Source organism: Drosophila gunungcola, unplaced genomic scaffold, assembly GCF_025200985.1.
Source record: "Drosophila gunungcola strain Sukarami unplaced genomic scaffold, Dgunungcola_SK_2 000001F, whole genome shotgun sequence".
NCBI lineage: Eukaryota > Metazoa > Arthropoda > Insecta > Diptera > Drosophilidae > Drosophila > Drosophila gunungcola.
In genome coordinates, this window is record NW_026453197.1 from 3,783,796 (window position 1) to 3,797,349 (window position 13,554).

General features: G+C 40.5%; 4 protein-coding genes across 4 annotated transcripts; all 4 read right to left on the reverse strand.

Moving 5' to 3' along the window:
* Nucleotides 1–320: 320 nt before the first annotated feature.
* LOC128261271 (acanthoscurrin-1) lies at nucleotides 321–949 on the reverse strand. Its single transcript, XM_052994871.1, has one exon. It carries the CDS (start codon nucleotides 859–861, stop codon nucleotides 409–411), a length of 453 nt encoding a protein of 150 aa, XP_052850831.1. The 5' UTR covers nucleotides 862–949; the 3' UTR covers nucleotides 321–408.
* A 4,380-nt stretch (nucleotides 950–5,329) lies between these two features.
* LOC128261270 (uncharacterized) lies at nucleotides 5,330–6,355 on the reverse strand. The gene has a single exon (XM_052994869.1). The coding sequence runs from the start codon at nucleotides 6,328–6,330 to the stop codon at nucleotides 5,455–5,457; it is 876 nt and encodes a 291-aa protein (XP_052850829.1). The 5' UTR covers nucleotides 6,331–6,355; the 3' UTR covers nucleotides 5,330–5,454.
* Nucleotides 6,356–7,473: 1,118 nt separating this feature from the next.
* Nucleotides 7,474–8,705, reverse strand: LOC128261269 (uncharacterized transmembrane protein DDB_G0289901). Its single transcript, XM_052994868.1, has one exon. The coding sequence runs from the start codon at nucleotides 8,697–8,699 to the stop codon at nucleotides 7,785–7,787; it is 915 nt and encodes a 304-aa protein (XP_052850828.1). The 5' UTR covers nucleotides 8,700–8,705; the 3' UTR covers nucleotides 7,474–7,784.
* A 1,547-nt stretch (nucleotides 8,706–10,252) lies between these two features.
* Nucleotides 10,253–13,436, reverse strand: LOC128261265 (lipase 1). Its single transcript, XM_052994864.1, has 5 exons — nucleotides 13,094–13,436; nucleotides 12,168–12,345; nucleotides 11,744–12,099; nucleotides 10,818–10,955; nucleotides 10,253–10,760 (listed from the first exon to the last, which is right to left on the reverse strand). The coding sequence occupies exons 1-5, from the start codon at nucleotides 13,295–13,297 to the stop codon at nucleotides 10,317–10,319; spliced, it is 1,320 nt and encodes a 439-aa protein (XP_052850824.1). The 5' UTR covers nucleotides 13,298–13,436; the 3' UTR covers nucleotides 10,253–10,316.
* Between the last annotated feature and the right edge of the window lie 118 nt (nucleotides 13,437–13,554).

Genomic DNA, 13,554 nt, shown 5'->3' on the forward strand with positions numbered 1-13,554 from the left:
TAAAAATTGCACTTCAGTGTGAAATATGGAAAATGCTTGTTGTGCCGAGTTTGTAGAAAAATGTTAAAAATAAATTACAAATGGAAATACATATAAATAATGATAAATAGTAAATTAAATAATTGTTGAGGCATTAAAAATTTTTTTTTTATTTTTTAAATATTTGCTCATATTTAATCATTTAAAAATGGCTTCATATTTTCAGCTCTGGACCCAACAAATGACATCAAAAATTCAAAATATATAAAATGAGTTTCATTTTGGTCAAGATAACGATATTTTACTCGTCTTTCTTGCCGAACACTAAAATACCTTGTATGTGGGTTTTAAAATTTTGTTTATTTCAGACTTTCTTCAAACATTTATCTTAGCTTAACCTAGGCTCTAGTTTATCTTCTCTCATCGCGCTTAGCCGTAGAAGTTGCCGCCGCCGCTGGCCGAGGCCGATGAGGAGGCAGATGCGGAGGCAGCACCGCCACCCCCACCGGCGGCTGAGGCGCTTGACGAGGCCGATGCTGAGGCAGCACCACCGCCACCTCCGCCACCACCGCGTCCGCCGCCGCCATGATGACGCCCGCCACCGCCAAATCCACCATAGGGATTACCGCCGAAGCCGCCGCCTCCATAGGGACCTCCGCCGAATCCGCCGCCATAGGGATTTCCGCCAAATCCACCATATGGTCCTCCACCGTAGCCGCCACCTCCAAATCCGGGTCTTCCAAATCCGCCACCTCCAAATCCGGGTCCGCCAAATCCGCCACCTCCGAATCCGGGTCCGCCAAATCGAGGTCCTCCAAATCCGAACTGAGGTAGAGCCGAGACGGCGGCCACCAGCAAAGCAAGAACAATCAGGGTCTTCATTATTTTGGGAATTTCTCCAATTTCAGGCCAATGGGTTTTCTGTGTGCGATCGCTGGGTTGCCTGGGCTGGAACTGACGAGCTCTCGGGAGAATCGCTAAAGTATTTATACCACCTGCACTGTTCAGAAAAGCCGTCAAATACCGGCCAGTCAAATTTGAGGCGAGATGGCTGTGACAAATGGTTTCGGCAGTTGAACCGACCACCTACCGGTTTTCTTTGTATTTTATTCCATCTGCTCTCAGATCTAATTACACTAGACAACAAAAATGTTTCATGAGGGAGTTAAATGGTATTTTAACGATCTAATTTATTACCAGTATTCATTTATTTGGCTTGATCCTTAAATAGTTTAGTTTTATCTTATAGCTATTAGTTTTAACTGACTAACTGATTAAACAATAAAGGAACGCATTTAATAAAGATGTATTTTTTGATGGCCAAGTGAATTTTTATTGAAGAAATAATTCAATAAATGTATGGTGCTTTAATTGTCAAAGTATTCTGAACTGTGGATTTTTCATATTATTCCCTATCTAATTACTGGCTAATGATACTTATTTAACTATTTGTGAGAAAATAAAAACAAGTGATGTAAATAAATAGCCTTACTTCTGATTACTCATGAGGTGATCAAAATTGAATTTGGAATATGAATTTATTTAACTCCTTGGGAGAAAAAAATTAAATAAAATGACAAATATATAGCCCTCCTGCTGATGACTGATTGATTGATTTAAATTGACGATTATAATATGAACAAAAATAAAATAAAATGTCTTCTAATTCAGGCCTCTATTAAATATTATCTTAGGATTAAATATTTGCCGCACAGTGTTACCGCTCGTAGTGATGACTTTGTTTGCCGGGTGGTTCCCCATACACGCTCCGAAATATGAAAACGCATAATTATCGACCCTCGCCCAAGAGGTGACCCATGTGCTAGTGTTTGGGAGAAGTCAGCCAGGTTGTTTACAAATCGTTACGCGGCTCTTCCTGATCTGCGTAGTTCCCCACCAAGATCAAGGGTACTCTTCACCGTTTGATTTCGTCTAATGCCGATCATCTGACAGGTTAGTCTTGAAGAGTTTATTCCCCTCTGTCTTGTTTTGTTCGTCCGAAAGCGGTTTCGATGGCGTTGTTTCCAAAACGCTGCTCGAGTGGAGTGGGCCAGTTGGAGGTGGTGAGATCACTGACAAAAAGCCGGTGGCTATTGGGCATTTCATTGGATTTCGCGGCTACTCTGCACAAAATGTCTTCACTTCCAATCGCGCAACATATTTTTATTCGTCTATCAAATCCTGAAAGTAAAGTAATATTAAATATTAGCCCTAGACCAGAAAGCTACACAGTGCCTATAATTAAGTGTGTAATTTGTTGGAAACGTTTCATATAATCAGCTGTGTTTTGAAATAAATGAAAATTCAACAAATAATTTATTTAAGCAACGCTGTATTTAATTTTGTATATTTCTTTGGAGTGCTTTATTTGTAGTAATAAAAATTGAGTGAAAGTAAAACTAAGTCAAATAAATTAATGCAAGCAACTACTATATTTATCGATCTGGGAAGAATCGTTCCAAATCTACATTTTCCTCGACAATTTTCACGATAACTAGTAGAGATCAGTTTTACTAAAGCAAATATATCAAACACAATACTATCTACATATGCAATGAGTAAGAAATATTCTCGAAGTGAAATCAACCATTCATGACTACTTCGAGTAGTAATCCCTCAGCAAAATGATATGTTTGCATCGGTCATTAGGGAGAAAAAATCACACATTTTAATGAGACAGCACACGATAGCAATCGCAAAATCCCCATAATTCGGGCTCTTAGAGATCTGAGTCTTAACAGTCCATAACAATAAAGTCTCCCATGCGCAGCGGACAAGATTTCAGCGTCTGTTAATTAATAACACAACAAACACAAATATCATTTCTATATAGAATATAAATACGGGTTAGTAAAACCTGTTTTAGTGTCGTCACAGCAATCTGTGAGTGCCCATACGGTATAGAGGGATCGCTGACATGTGTGACGATTAGCGACTCATGTCCGAAGGGGTTTTCCAAGTCAGAAGTTGTGAAAATTAAATTAGCGAAGTAGTTAGAATTCGGTGATTTTTAGAGGCCGAATCAGCTATTAGTAAATCCTTAAATAGCAAAGATTACGTGTAGTTTAAACTACTTATAAAAAGGCATTAATTTGCCGGCGATTTGAATATTGTTTTCGTTGTTGGCTTATGCAAAAAGTCCGTAACATAATCGCCTAATGGAACCGGTCAGTCCCGGGATCGTTTATTTATTTATATTTTTATTTTTTGCCACATTTGTGGTGAGGCTTTTTTAGTTTTTATATAAGACTGAGCATTATGTAATTTTTCCCGCAGCGATTTCTTTGTGTTTCATTATTAATAGCCTTCAAATGGTACAGTATTATCAGTATTTGCCGAGCAATAGTTTTCAACTCATTACATAATTAGCTGTCTAAGTGGGCAATTCGAATGAGAAACTTCTAAATTTATATGCATTTCGATGAGTAAATAACCAGAACACTTTAATAATGGACTGCAAGTGCAAATATTTGTTTATTAAAATCAATCAAACTGAAATAATTTGAGCCTGGCCAAAATGAATACTATCACATAAGCCGGCGGGCTGGGACAAAATGAAATGTTATTAAAATGCCAACTAATGAAGGTCCTGTTAATTTTGTAAACACACAAACGTACGCAATCAGTGTGCTGTAATATTTTCGCATTTTAGCCGGCGTTTATTGTTATGGCCGTTTTCCATAGTTTTTGCACTGCACTCCGCGCAAATTGAATTACCATTACCCGCGCCCAGGCAGTGCAAACTTTTCAATTATGCGGCCAGCGGGCTAATGAACAAAGCGATCCGACCAGAAAACCATTTGGCGACCGACCCGATATGGATATGCGCCCACCACACGCAGTTCGATACGCAATCTGAATTATTTAATTTTAATTAAATGCTGGGTGCCAGCGGGTGAAGCCAAAATGTATTGCCTACTTGCGGGCGCCGAAGAAGTGGGAGATCGAAGCGAAATGTTGCATACTTTGAGGCCATACCTGTGATGAGTCGGAGAGCAAAAATGTGCACTGGCACATTGATAAACATTTCGCATTTATTTTATTGCCCAACATAAATTTGCAGCTAACAAAGGGTTAGGGCCCGGCCATATTGTCAATCCTACAAAGGCCAACAACTGTTGCAGCAGCGACTGCTGTGTGTGGCAAACCGCCAACAGTCTGCCGGCCCCACTTCCGCTTTTCCGATTTTCCGCCTTTATGTTGCAAAACTGCACCACAGGGGTTCATCGTCCTTGTGCAAATTGGTCTCGGAGTTTATTGCCAAGTCCAGACGGCGGACTCTGCACCCGGACTCCCAAGCAGATGCTGCTCCTCCGGCAATAAAAGTGCACTTTCAGGCTGAGACTGAAGATGGAGCAAACGCAAACGCAAACGCAAAGGAGCTTGCTTAAGATTTCAATTTGTTGCCATTGTGTGCAACAATTTGCAATAGTAAAACTTTACTTAATGATAAATGTTTGTGGGGGACACATAAAATCCAAGAAGAGCGCAGTCTGTCTTGGCCATTTAAGAGATTTATGTGGCCATGCGTGGCATCAATGTCTTCGGTTGGGGCTAATACAAGTCTGTGCCCTTCTAATAGGCCATTAATTTTGGCGAAAACTTTGCATGCCAGATTTCCCAACCGCCAAAAAGGGGGAAAGTTTTTCTTCGCGGTACTCTAATGGTCGACCACTGCTCAACGGGTAAATGCAAATGGCTACCATCAAGGACATCACCTAACTTTCACACTACGTGGTTGACTTTCTTGGAGAAAATTTAAAGATTTACTTATAGTCTTTCTAAATAAATCAGTTTTTAATAAGAAAATTGGTAAAAAAAAAAATGGGGAGGGAAATCAAAAGTTTGATACTTGATTTCACATAGTATTTTCGTAGTAAAATCAATTACAAAAATCAGTAATTTCAAAAATAATCATATTTATAACTACAGTCAATTCAAATTGAATTTACTTTAAGCTAGAAATTAAGCACACTTTGACAAAGTTTATATACTCTTGCAGCTATTACAGAAATGTAATTTTCTTTATTATATTTATAATTACAACGATTTTTATGCTTTAAATCAGTTGAGCTATGATGGTTTTCCAATGAACTATTCGATCGTTCCTATGGCAGAATGGTATCGTTGCCTGATTTTAAAACCGTAATTCTAAAATATTAAGCCATTATTACAACTTAAAGAGTTTGTTTTCTATTTCTTTTCTGAATACAACCTTGGGATAATGTCGTCCGATTCGAAAATCGGATCTTCGAAAATGAGGCTGCACACTTAGGAGATTTTTTTTTATATTTTAAACATTAAAATTTTACTCTGCTCTGCCAGATCCAATCTCAAAAGATTAAATATTTTATGCAAATTTTTTAATTAAAGGCAATTTTGGTATACAGAAAAGAACCATTTTATTGAAATCGTGGGTAATACTTTCAAGCGATTTGGGCAATTACAGGATTTTGAGGTTTAAGGGAACTAGCACTAGCCGTGGTAGCCACCGCCACTATTCGCCGAAGCACTGGCCGAAGCAGAGGCGCTCGAGCTGGCACCACCTCCATATCCGACGCCACCTCCAGGCCTTCCTCCATAGCCACCGCCGCCGCCGCCGCCGCCGTGTCCGCCACCTCCACCACCGCCACCACGGCCGCCGTTCTTGTAGCCACTGAAACTACCTCCAAAGTGACCGCCGCCGGCTCCACCTCCGATTCCAGGGCCAAAGCCTCCGCCGGCATGACCGCCACCGAAGCCAGGTCCACCACCTCCAGAGTGACTACCTCCTCCGATTCCGCCACCTGGACCGAATCCGGGACCTCCTCCAATGAGCCCATCATTTCCATAACTACCTCCTGGCGATTTAGATCCAGGTCCAATGAGCGCATCATTTCCATAACTACCTCCTGGCGATTTAGATCCAGGTCCATGACCGCCACCTCCTCCTGATCCAAATCCGGGACCTCTTCCAATGAGCGCATCATTTCCATAACTAAGTACTGGACCATGACCGCCACCGGGACCTCCTCCAATGAGCCCATCATTTCCATAACTAAGTTCTGGACCATGACCGCCACCGGGACCTCCTCCAATGAGCCCATCATTTCCATAACTAAGTTCTGGACCTCCTCCGCCGATTAATCCACCTGATCCGTATCCTGGACCTCCTCCTCCACCTCCGTGACCTCCGGATCCATGTCCTCCTCCGAGTTTACCGCCGCCGCCGCCGCCCAGCGCTCCGGCAGAAGCGGATGCCGAAGCACCAGCAGCACCACCTCCTCCTCCTCCTCCTCCTCCTCCACCTCCGCCGTAACCTCCGGCGGATGCCAAAGCCACACAAACACTCAGCACTACAAACAGACGCATCGGAACCTTTGCCTGCAGCTCACTAACTGTGCTCCCTAGAAAGATGCCGGCTTTTATAAGAGGCTCTCCGCCGTGCAAAAAACACAAATAATAGTAAAATATTTACTCGAAATTTCTCAGAGCGCGAAACAAAGAACAGCAGTCACGTTCCGAGTGCTCAGATCCTAGGGTCAAGTCAGGCAAAAACTGAAACTACACTAGACTACTAAAAAATATTATAATATTCATAATTTAAAGAAATAGGCTACATAAGTAAAAATTGATAAATTGATCAATTCAAATTGACTAATTTTACAGGAAATTCAGTGATTTAATTTTATTGAAAACAGTAATGATTTTTTTTTAAAGACACACAATTAATAAAACTATTTTTCTTTTTTGTTATTTATTTACATTACATAACAAGTTTTTTTAATGAATAAACTAATATATTAAATAATATATTTATTTCGCAAGAAATACGTATGTTTTAGATATTCAAAAGCGAACTTCTGTGGCACAGTGTAATTAGTTCCCGTGGAGAACAATAACGAGTTTCAATACCATTTAATATTCTCGATTGTCTATTGCTGGAAATTACAGTATACCCTAGGAAGAACCGAATGTTTTGGAGGGCGTGTTCAGCCCGCGGGAGATTCATGATCATGATCATCAGCAGGAATGATCGATGAATTAACTTAATGAGTCTACGGCTGATTTCTATTGTTAAGCTAAGAATAAAGTATTTTAAATTAAAGCTGAAAATGTGTTGAACATGGGTTATTAAGAGAGAGAGAGAGAGAGAGATAGTGTATACGGCCAAAAAGAATCAACTATTTAATTGGGAAATCTTAGGTAAACAAATTTAATCATCACTTGCTTCGGAAATAGATGCATTGACTCTTGGCTCGCCCAAGATTAGATTAATTTTCATTTAAATTATATTCGTAGGCGTTCGATGCTTACGACAATGACCCTTAAGGTCTACGTCACTCAGGTTTGATAGAGTAAAGTCCCATCGATACAAACAGCTATGAATTATGTAAAAGTGCTAAACACTTTCAAGGAACTATGTAAAGATTATTGTGTTGAGAATTTTATTAGTACTCTTTATTCAAGCACATTTAAGTAGTATAAGAAAGTAGTAGTAAATTAAGGAAAACATTAAATACATTGAAGACTGGGTTTATCCGCGTTCAACTGAATTAAGTTAAATAATCATCATCAAGCATTTCCGTTGCCTTTCATAGTTGTGCTGTTAAACACATATTTAGTTTCACTTCGTTTTATTTCTGATGAGATATAATTAATTCACAAACGGAGACATCCAATAAAATCTCTTAGGTGGCATACAGTTAACATTAATGTATATGTATAATATCACCCTTTAATGGACTGTTTTTATAATTTCTATGTTTTGTAAAATAAAATTTACAATACAGTGGAATACTTTTGAAATTTAAAAATAACTTAAACTAGCCAAGGAAAAGTCCTGCTCCTCGGTTAATGGATCCACCAAGGTGACCGCCGCCAAATCCAAGTCCGGCGCTTCCAGAATTGCCTCCCAGATTGCCTCCTAGGCTAAGACCATTTCCACCAGGACTGACGCTTCCCCGGTTCTGACCGGCTTTCAAGCATACTGACCCGGATCCAGTACTTTCAGATGCCACATGATCTGTAGCCTGACCTACATGGGTGGCATCTGTCGATTCTGCGGAGTGCAATACATTGGCTATTGTTTCTGCAGCTCCCAAGATTCCATTGACAACACGAGCTCCGTGAGATGCTGCAATGGCTCCTGATCCAGTTTCTTCAGTAGATCCAGAAGAGTGTACAACATTAGCTCCAGTTTCTACGGCTCCCAAGATTCCATTAACTGCTTGAGCTCCATGAGATACAGCAGTCAAACCTGCGGAGTGCACAACATTGGCTCCAGTTTCTGCAGCCCCCAGGATTTCATTAGCCGCTTGAGCTCCATGAGAGGCAGCGATGGATTCTGCAGAGTGTATAATGCTAGCTCCAGTTCCAGCAGCTTCCAGGACTCCATTAGCAGCTTGAGCTCCATGGGATGCTGCAATAGATCCAGCGGAAAGTACAACACTGGCTCCAGCTCCTGCAGCTCCTAGCAGACCATTCGCAGCCTGACTGAGGATCGATCCTGAATATCCAGCGTTATGTGATCCGCTGGCAGACAGACCAATCGGATTGCCACCAGTCCCGATAGATCCTCCATTGTATCCATTATGTCCTCCTCCACCCAGATTAAGGCCAGGCAGACTTCCTTGAGCGGAGAAACCACCGCTACTGCCTTCCAGACTAAGTCCAAATCCGGCGGATGCCAGGGACGCGCAGCAGGCACCCAAAATTAAAAACAATCCCTTGGGAACCATTGTCTCAAAGTCACTAACGGCTTTCCGAGAAAACTGCTAGTTTTTATATGTAGAACCGATGATACGCCTTGTCGCAAGACGTCATAGCAACTACAGTTAGGCTTCGCTATATAGAATTGCTTTCTTTATAATTGAACATTTATTAATTATTAACAGGCATAGACCAAAATAACCACACAGCTAATATTGTTAGAGAATTGCTCTGTTAACCTTACAACTAAATCTTAATTTAAAATATTTTAAATATTTAATATGGGAACATTTACTAGGGGAAACTGTAGATTAACAAATTTGGTGACGTTTTATTCGTTAATTAAAAAAGACGGGGAAACAAGTTCCATAACAGTTATCATCATTTTTTTTTCAGCGTCTGGCAGGTGCTCATTCGGTTAAGGGATTCACCGTGGTCTAAAATGATAGCACGTGCCGAGAACTAGTGCCAAATTAAGGTCAATCAAGTCTTAAAGAAAAAGTTTAATATCTACAATTTTTAAATTTTTAATTAAAAACCTCATATTAACAATCGCCTGCAACTGTGAGTGATTGAATAATTAACTAGTTTTTTTCGATTTTTTAATCAGCTTTAAAAAATTTATTTAAAAATTCCTGCAGACCGCAAAACAAGTACACGTTACAAAGTACGAAGTAGTTTTCAATCGATAAATTTCTGACAAATAATTAGCTTAATCAAAGCATGATAAAATTAGCATCTTTTTACATTTACATTTATGACATCTCTACCCGCGCGTCACTCTCGTGTAACAATACTAGACAGACCCCCACTAATCGCTTATATGGTTAACCAGTTAAGCTAGAATTTAGTGTTATTTCTTCGATGATTTGTAAGCCAGGTTTTCTTGATGGCATATGTTGGATTAATAATAAGTAAATTTATGAAATGGAAAGCTAACAAATTCTTTTCACACTCTAGAGCCAAATTGAATCGACCAACGTGGCACTCAGTTGCCGCCACGTTAGACACAGTTTTTCACTTAACTTGGCTGCGAGTGTTGCAGGAAAAGCGCAGTTGCGGGGAGCTGAGCTCGACACAAATGCAAATGTTGAGACAATGTGGGCCGAAAGCCGAAGAAAGTCGAGCCGAGGCAGGAAAAGCGGCAGCTTCTTAGCCCCGGTGTCAGCTGTTTGGCCCACTGGACTGGGGAAAATGGAAAATTGTGCTCGCAGGAAATCTGCTTACAAATGCATGTATCTTGGCCCGCCAGCTGGCTGATGTTGATGCAAAATCTGTTACGGCTTTTGTGGGGCGAAAGAAACACTTGACTTCCGCATCCGCTCAAGTTACCCATGCATACTTGAAAATGCGAAATGTTATGCAAATACGGAACTCTGCGCCACATTTAAAGGAAAGTACAGCGGAGAGCGAATAAATAAATAAATATTGAATTTGAAAGAACAAGGTACTTTGGCTAATAGTGCTATCCTGGCAATTTTACCAAAATAGACACTTTTTTATCTTTATAAAAAATAACTTTAAGAGGCATTTGTATGCCAAAAATTAAGGTAAATAAAAAAAAACAAAAATTAGGCTTACTATTTTATTGTTCGAAATAAATACTTATTTATAATAGTTTTTATTTAATTGTTTTTTTTTTATAGTTAAAGTCGTATCGATCTGCCCCGGGCCCCCCTTCTAGATCGATTAGCCTCTACCTGTGAGTCCTCGGGCAATTTTCCGAGCACTTGCAGCATTCGTCTATAAAGCATTTTCCTTACATCGATGGCCCAAAGGAAATCCATGTGGTTGAACTCCTTCTGGGGCACCAAATACTTTCCCGTCACGTTGCCCAGGTCATCGCACATGGACTCCACATCGTTGGGATGACACAGCAGATCGTTTGTGGAGTAGTACACGAATGTGGGCACTGTCACCTGACTCAAGTTGTACCGTGGTGGCAGGTGATCCCTGTACAACTGCATGTTCTTATTCGAACTGTAGCTGTACGGGGCAAAGCGGCCACTCTTGATGATCTGGATGAAGTGCTTGACCTGCTTGGCAGCCACTCCAGCCGGATAGTGACCCAGTATCACGGGGAACATTTTCTGCAATTACACTCAAAAGTTCATCCGTGCGCTTATGATGCTTCAGTATAAAGTTACCCTGTTGAACTCGTTCCAGTTGCGCCCCACAATCCCAAAGACAGCCTCGATGCACAGGCGTTCCGTTTCCTCGGTCATCCGGCACAGGAAGCGAAACTCCCCGTTGAACATCTCCCTGATCGAACTGCCCACAAGGCTCTAAAAAATACACAATGGCTCTAATTAGTCTTAAACTATTTATGAGCTCTTACTTGGCGGTAAGACAATAATGTTCTGAATAGTTCAGTTAATTATAATAATTCAGAATTTCAAATAATAAATTTTTTTAAATAATTGTTAAGATTCAAATTAAATTTTAAATTAGTAGTATCTTTAAATACCTTAAATTAAGGATTTAATTTCAATCACTAACTTTGACAATGTTTACAGAAACTTACGAATTTAAATAAAAATTTTAAAACCAAGTAAATAGTGTAAAAATGTTTAAAAACAATCTAAGGATCTTAACTCATACCTATTGTTTGACGATTTGTTAATCTTTGGAAAATTTAATTTTGTTAAATCCAATTCAATCTATGTCAATAAATGTAAGTAAACCAATGATGTCAGCAAAGGAAAAAGGTTAAATAATTTGTTATTGCATCTATTGAATTACTCCGAAACTGACCCCCAATTAATTTTTCAAATAATAGTCGCTTGTGGCACATCCAATTTTTTGATTAATCCAGCTTTTAATTGGAGCCATATACTTTTTAGTTTAATTTATAAGCCGAAGAGTCTTTAACTGTAGTGGTATTAATTTAATACTCATCCTATTGATTTTGATTAATTTGTCCAACCCAATAGCTTAAAGTTCATTATACCATAGTTTAGTTTATATGACAATTTTATTTTGAGCGTATTTACTTTGCTTTGCTTTCAGTCTAATCTCCGTTGCTAGTGTTACAGTGATTCGGCCCTAAAAATGAACAATCAGCGCTACTCACGTTAAAGTACAGGCTGATAGCCCGGATGTAGGGATGGTCCTCGGTCTCCTTGGCGTAGACGGCGGGGGCCAGGGCCTGCATGGAGACGACCTTGGCGTTGTATGCGGGCCGCATGGAGCACATGACGAAGAAGGAGGTGCAGCCCTGCGAGTGGCCGGCGTAGTGGAGTTTCGGGAAGCCGGTGGCCTTCAGCACATGATCAATCATCGCCGGCAGGTCGTACATGCCGATCTCGTGCCAGCTGAAGTCCCAGAACTTGGACTCATCCGGGTCGAGAGTGGTGTGGTTCCTCGAGTAGCGGTTGCCGCGCGCGTTCCCCAGCCAAACATCGTAGTTGTGGTCGGCCAGCAAGTAGGCTGTGAAGTGGACCTCGGTCGTAATCACTCGGCCATTAATCACGGACGACGCACCAGCGGACACTTACCCAGGCTCACGTTGGGACCCATTACCACAAATCCCGCCGAGCTGTCCACCAGTCCGTGCTGGAGCAGGAATGGCGGGGCGCCCTGCTTGCGGATGCGGTGCATGGTGAGGATGTATCCGTCCTCTGTGGTCACATGATGCACCTCCGCCTCGTAGCCGTACTTGGCGATTAATTTGTCCTGTCAACGAAATGTGTGAGAACGTGTTGACCATCACTGCACGGAGAAGATAATCGCCTACTTGGCATATAAATGCTTGACTTTTCCCATTGCAAAGGAGAAATAAGAGCCATATTTTTATTTATTCTGCCTATTTAAAAAGTTTCAAAATCTATAATAAACTATAATATTTTGACCGTGAGTGCGCTTAAAACTTGTGGTCCTAGCATACAAATTTTTAACCACTATGTATAAAATACTATAAATTAATGAAGTTTTTATGTTAGCTTTTAGATCAAAAAACAAAACTTTTCCGAAGGTATCACATTAAGCCAAAATAAAGGTAATCCCATTACGCGATCGAAAGCATTATCGTTCAATCAGACTATAAAATTTAATTATTATTTTTAGTAAAAATAGCTTTATTTTTATAAGGCTTTTAATACTTTTAAGAATTACCCAGAAATTAAATGTACAGTCAAAATATCTTTGAATCGAACTTCCCTAATCGAACTTTCTTAAGCTTCTCTAACTTAATTTTATACAATTTTGTGTCCGTAAGTCAAACTTTCATTACTCAAATTTCTATACAACTCCAACCATTTCCTTAACTCAAAACTCGCTATATTTCGAACTTTAACATTGATGGATGAGGTTTAAACTTTAAATAGTCCTCATATTCAAATCCTTTTTTTATGAAAATGAATACAAACATATTAACTAAATCAGTATTCCAAAATGAGTTTCTAGCGACTAAGGATTTTCCTACCACGCTGAGGGTCGAGTCCTGCTTGATGTTCTTGCGCTGCAGCCGCTCCTCCAGCGTTTCGTCCTCGACGCTCTCCTCCTCCTCTTCCTCCTCCTCCTCGTCCTCTTCGTCCTCCTCGCCGCCAATCAGCTGGCCCTGAATCCTGCAAACGAACACACACAGACCGAGCAGCAGGATCAGCCGCATCCTCAGGTTGGGCCGCATCTTGACTTGTCCACAATATTTGGGCGAAAGTGAAACTCACAGAGGCGACTCTTTCAGTGGAATTCAACCTCTATCTCAACCTTAGCGCAACGCGTCGCGAACTCAACTGAAGACCAATTCGAAGACTGTCAACGGAACGAACCGAAGGCTACACAAAACCACACCGACGAACTTCTGCAGGGGCCCTGCAGCAACTACAACAAAAATAATAATAAGAGAGTGCCGAAATACGAAAAAACTTTCGATCAGACAACAAC

Coding starts and splice junctions, on each gene's coding strand:
- LOC128261271 (XM_052994871.1), bottom strand. CDS start 861: ATGAAGACCCTGATTGTTCTTGCTTTGCTGGTGGCCGCCGTCTCGGCT.
- LOC128261270 (XM_052994869.1), bottom strand. CDS start 6,330: ATGCGTCTGTTTGTAGTGCTGAGTGTTTGTGTGGCTTTGGCATCCGCC.
- LOC128261269 (XM_052994868.1), bottom strand. CDS start 8,699: ATGGTTCCCAAGGGATTGTTTTTAATTTTGGGTGCCTGCTGCGCGTCC.
- LOC128261265 (XM_052994864.1), bottom strand. CDS start 13,297: ATGCGGCCCAACCTGAGGATGCGGCTGATCCTGCTGCTCGGTCTGTGT. Junction 12,346..13,093: donor AGGACTCGACCCTCAGCGTG/GTAGGAAAATCC, acceptor TTTCGTTGACAG/GACAAATTAATCGCCAAGTA. Junction 10,956..11,743: donor CTATCAGCCTGTACTTTAAC/GTGAGTAGCGCT, acceptor TGTATTTTTTAG/AGCCTTGTGGGCAGTTCGAT.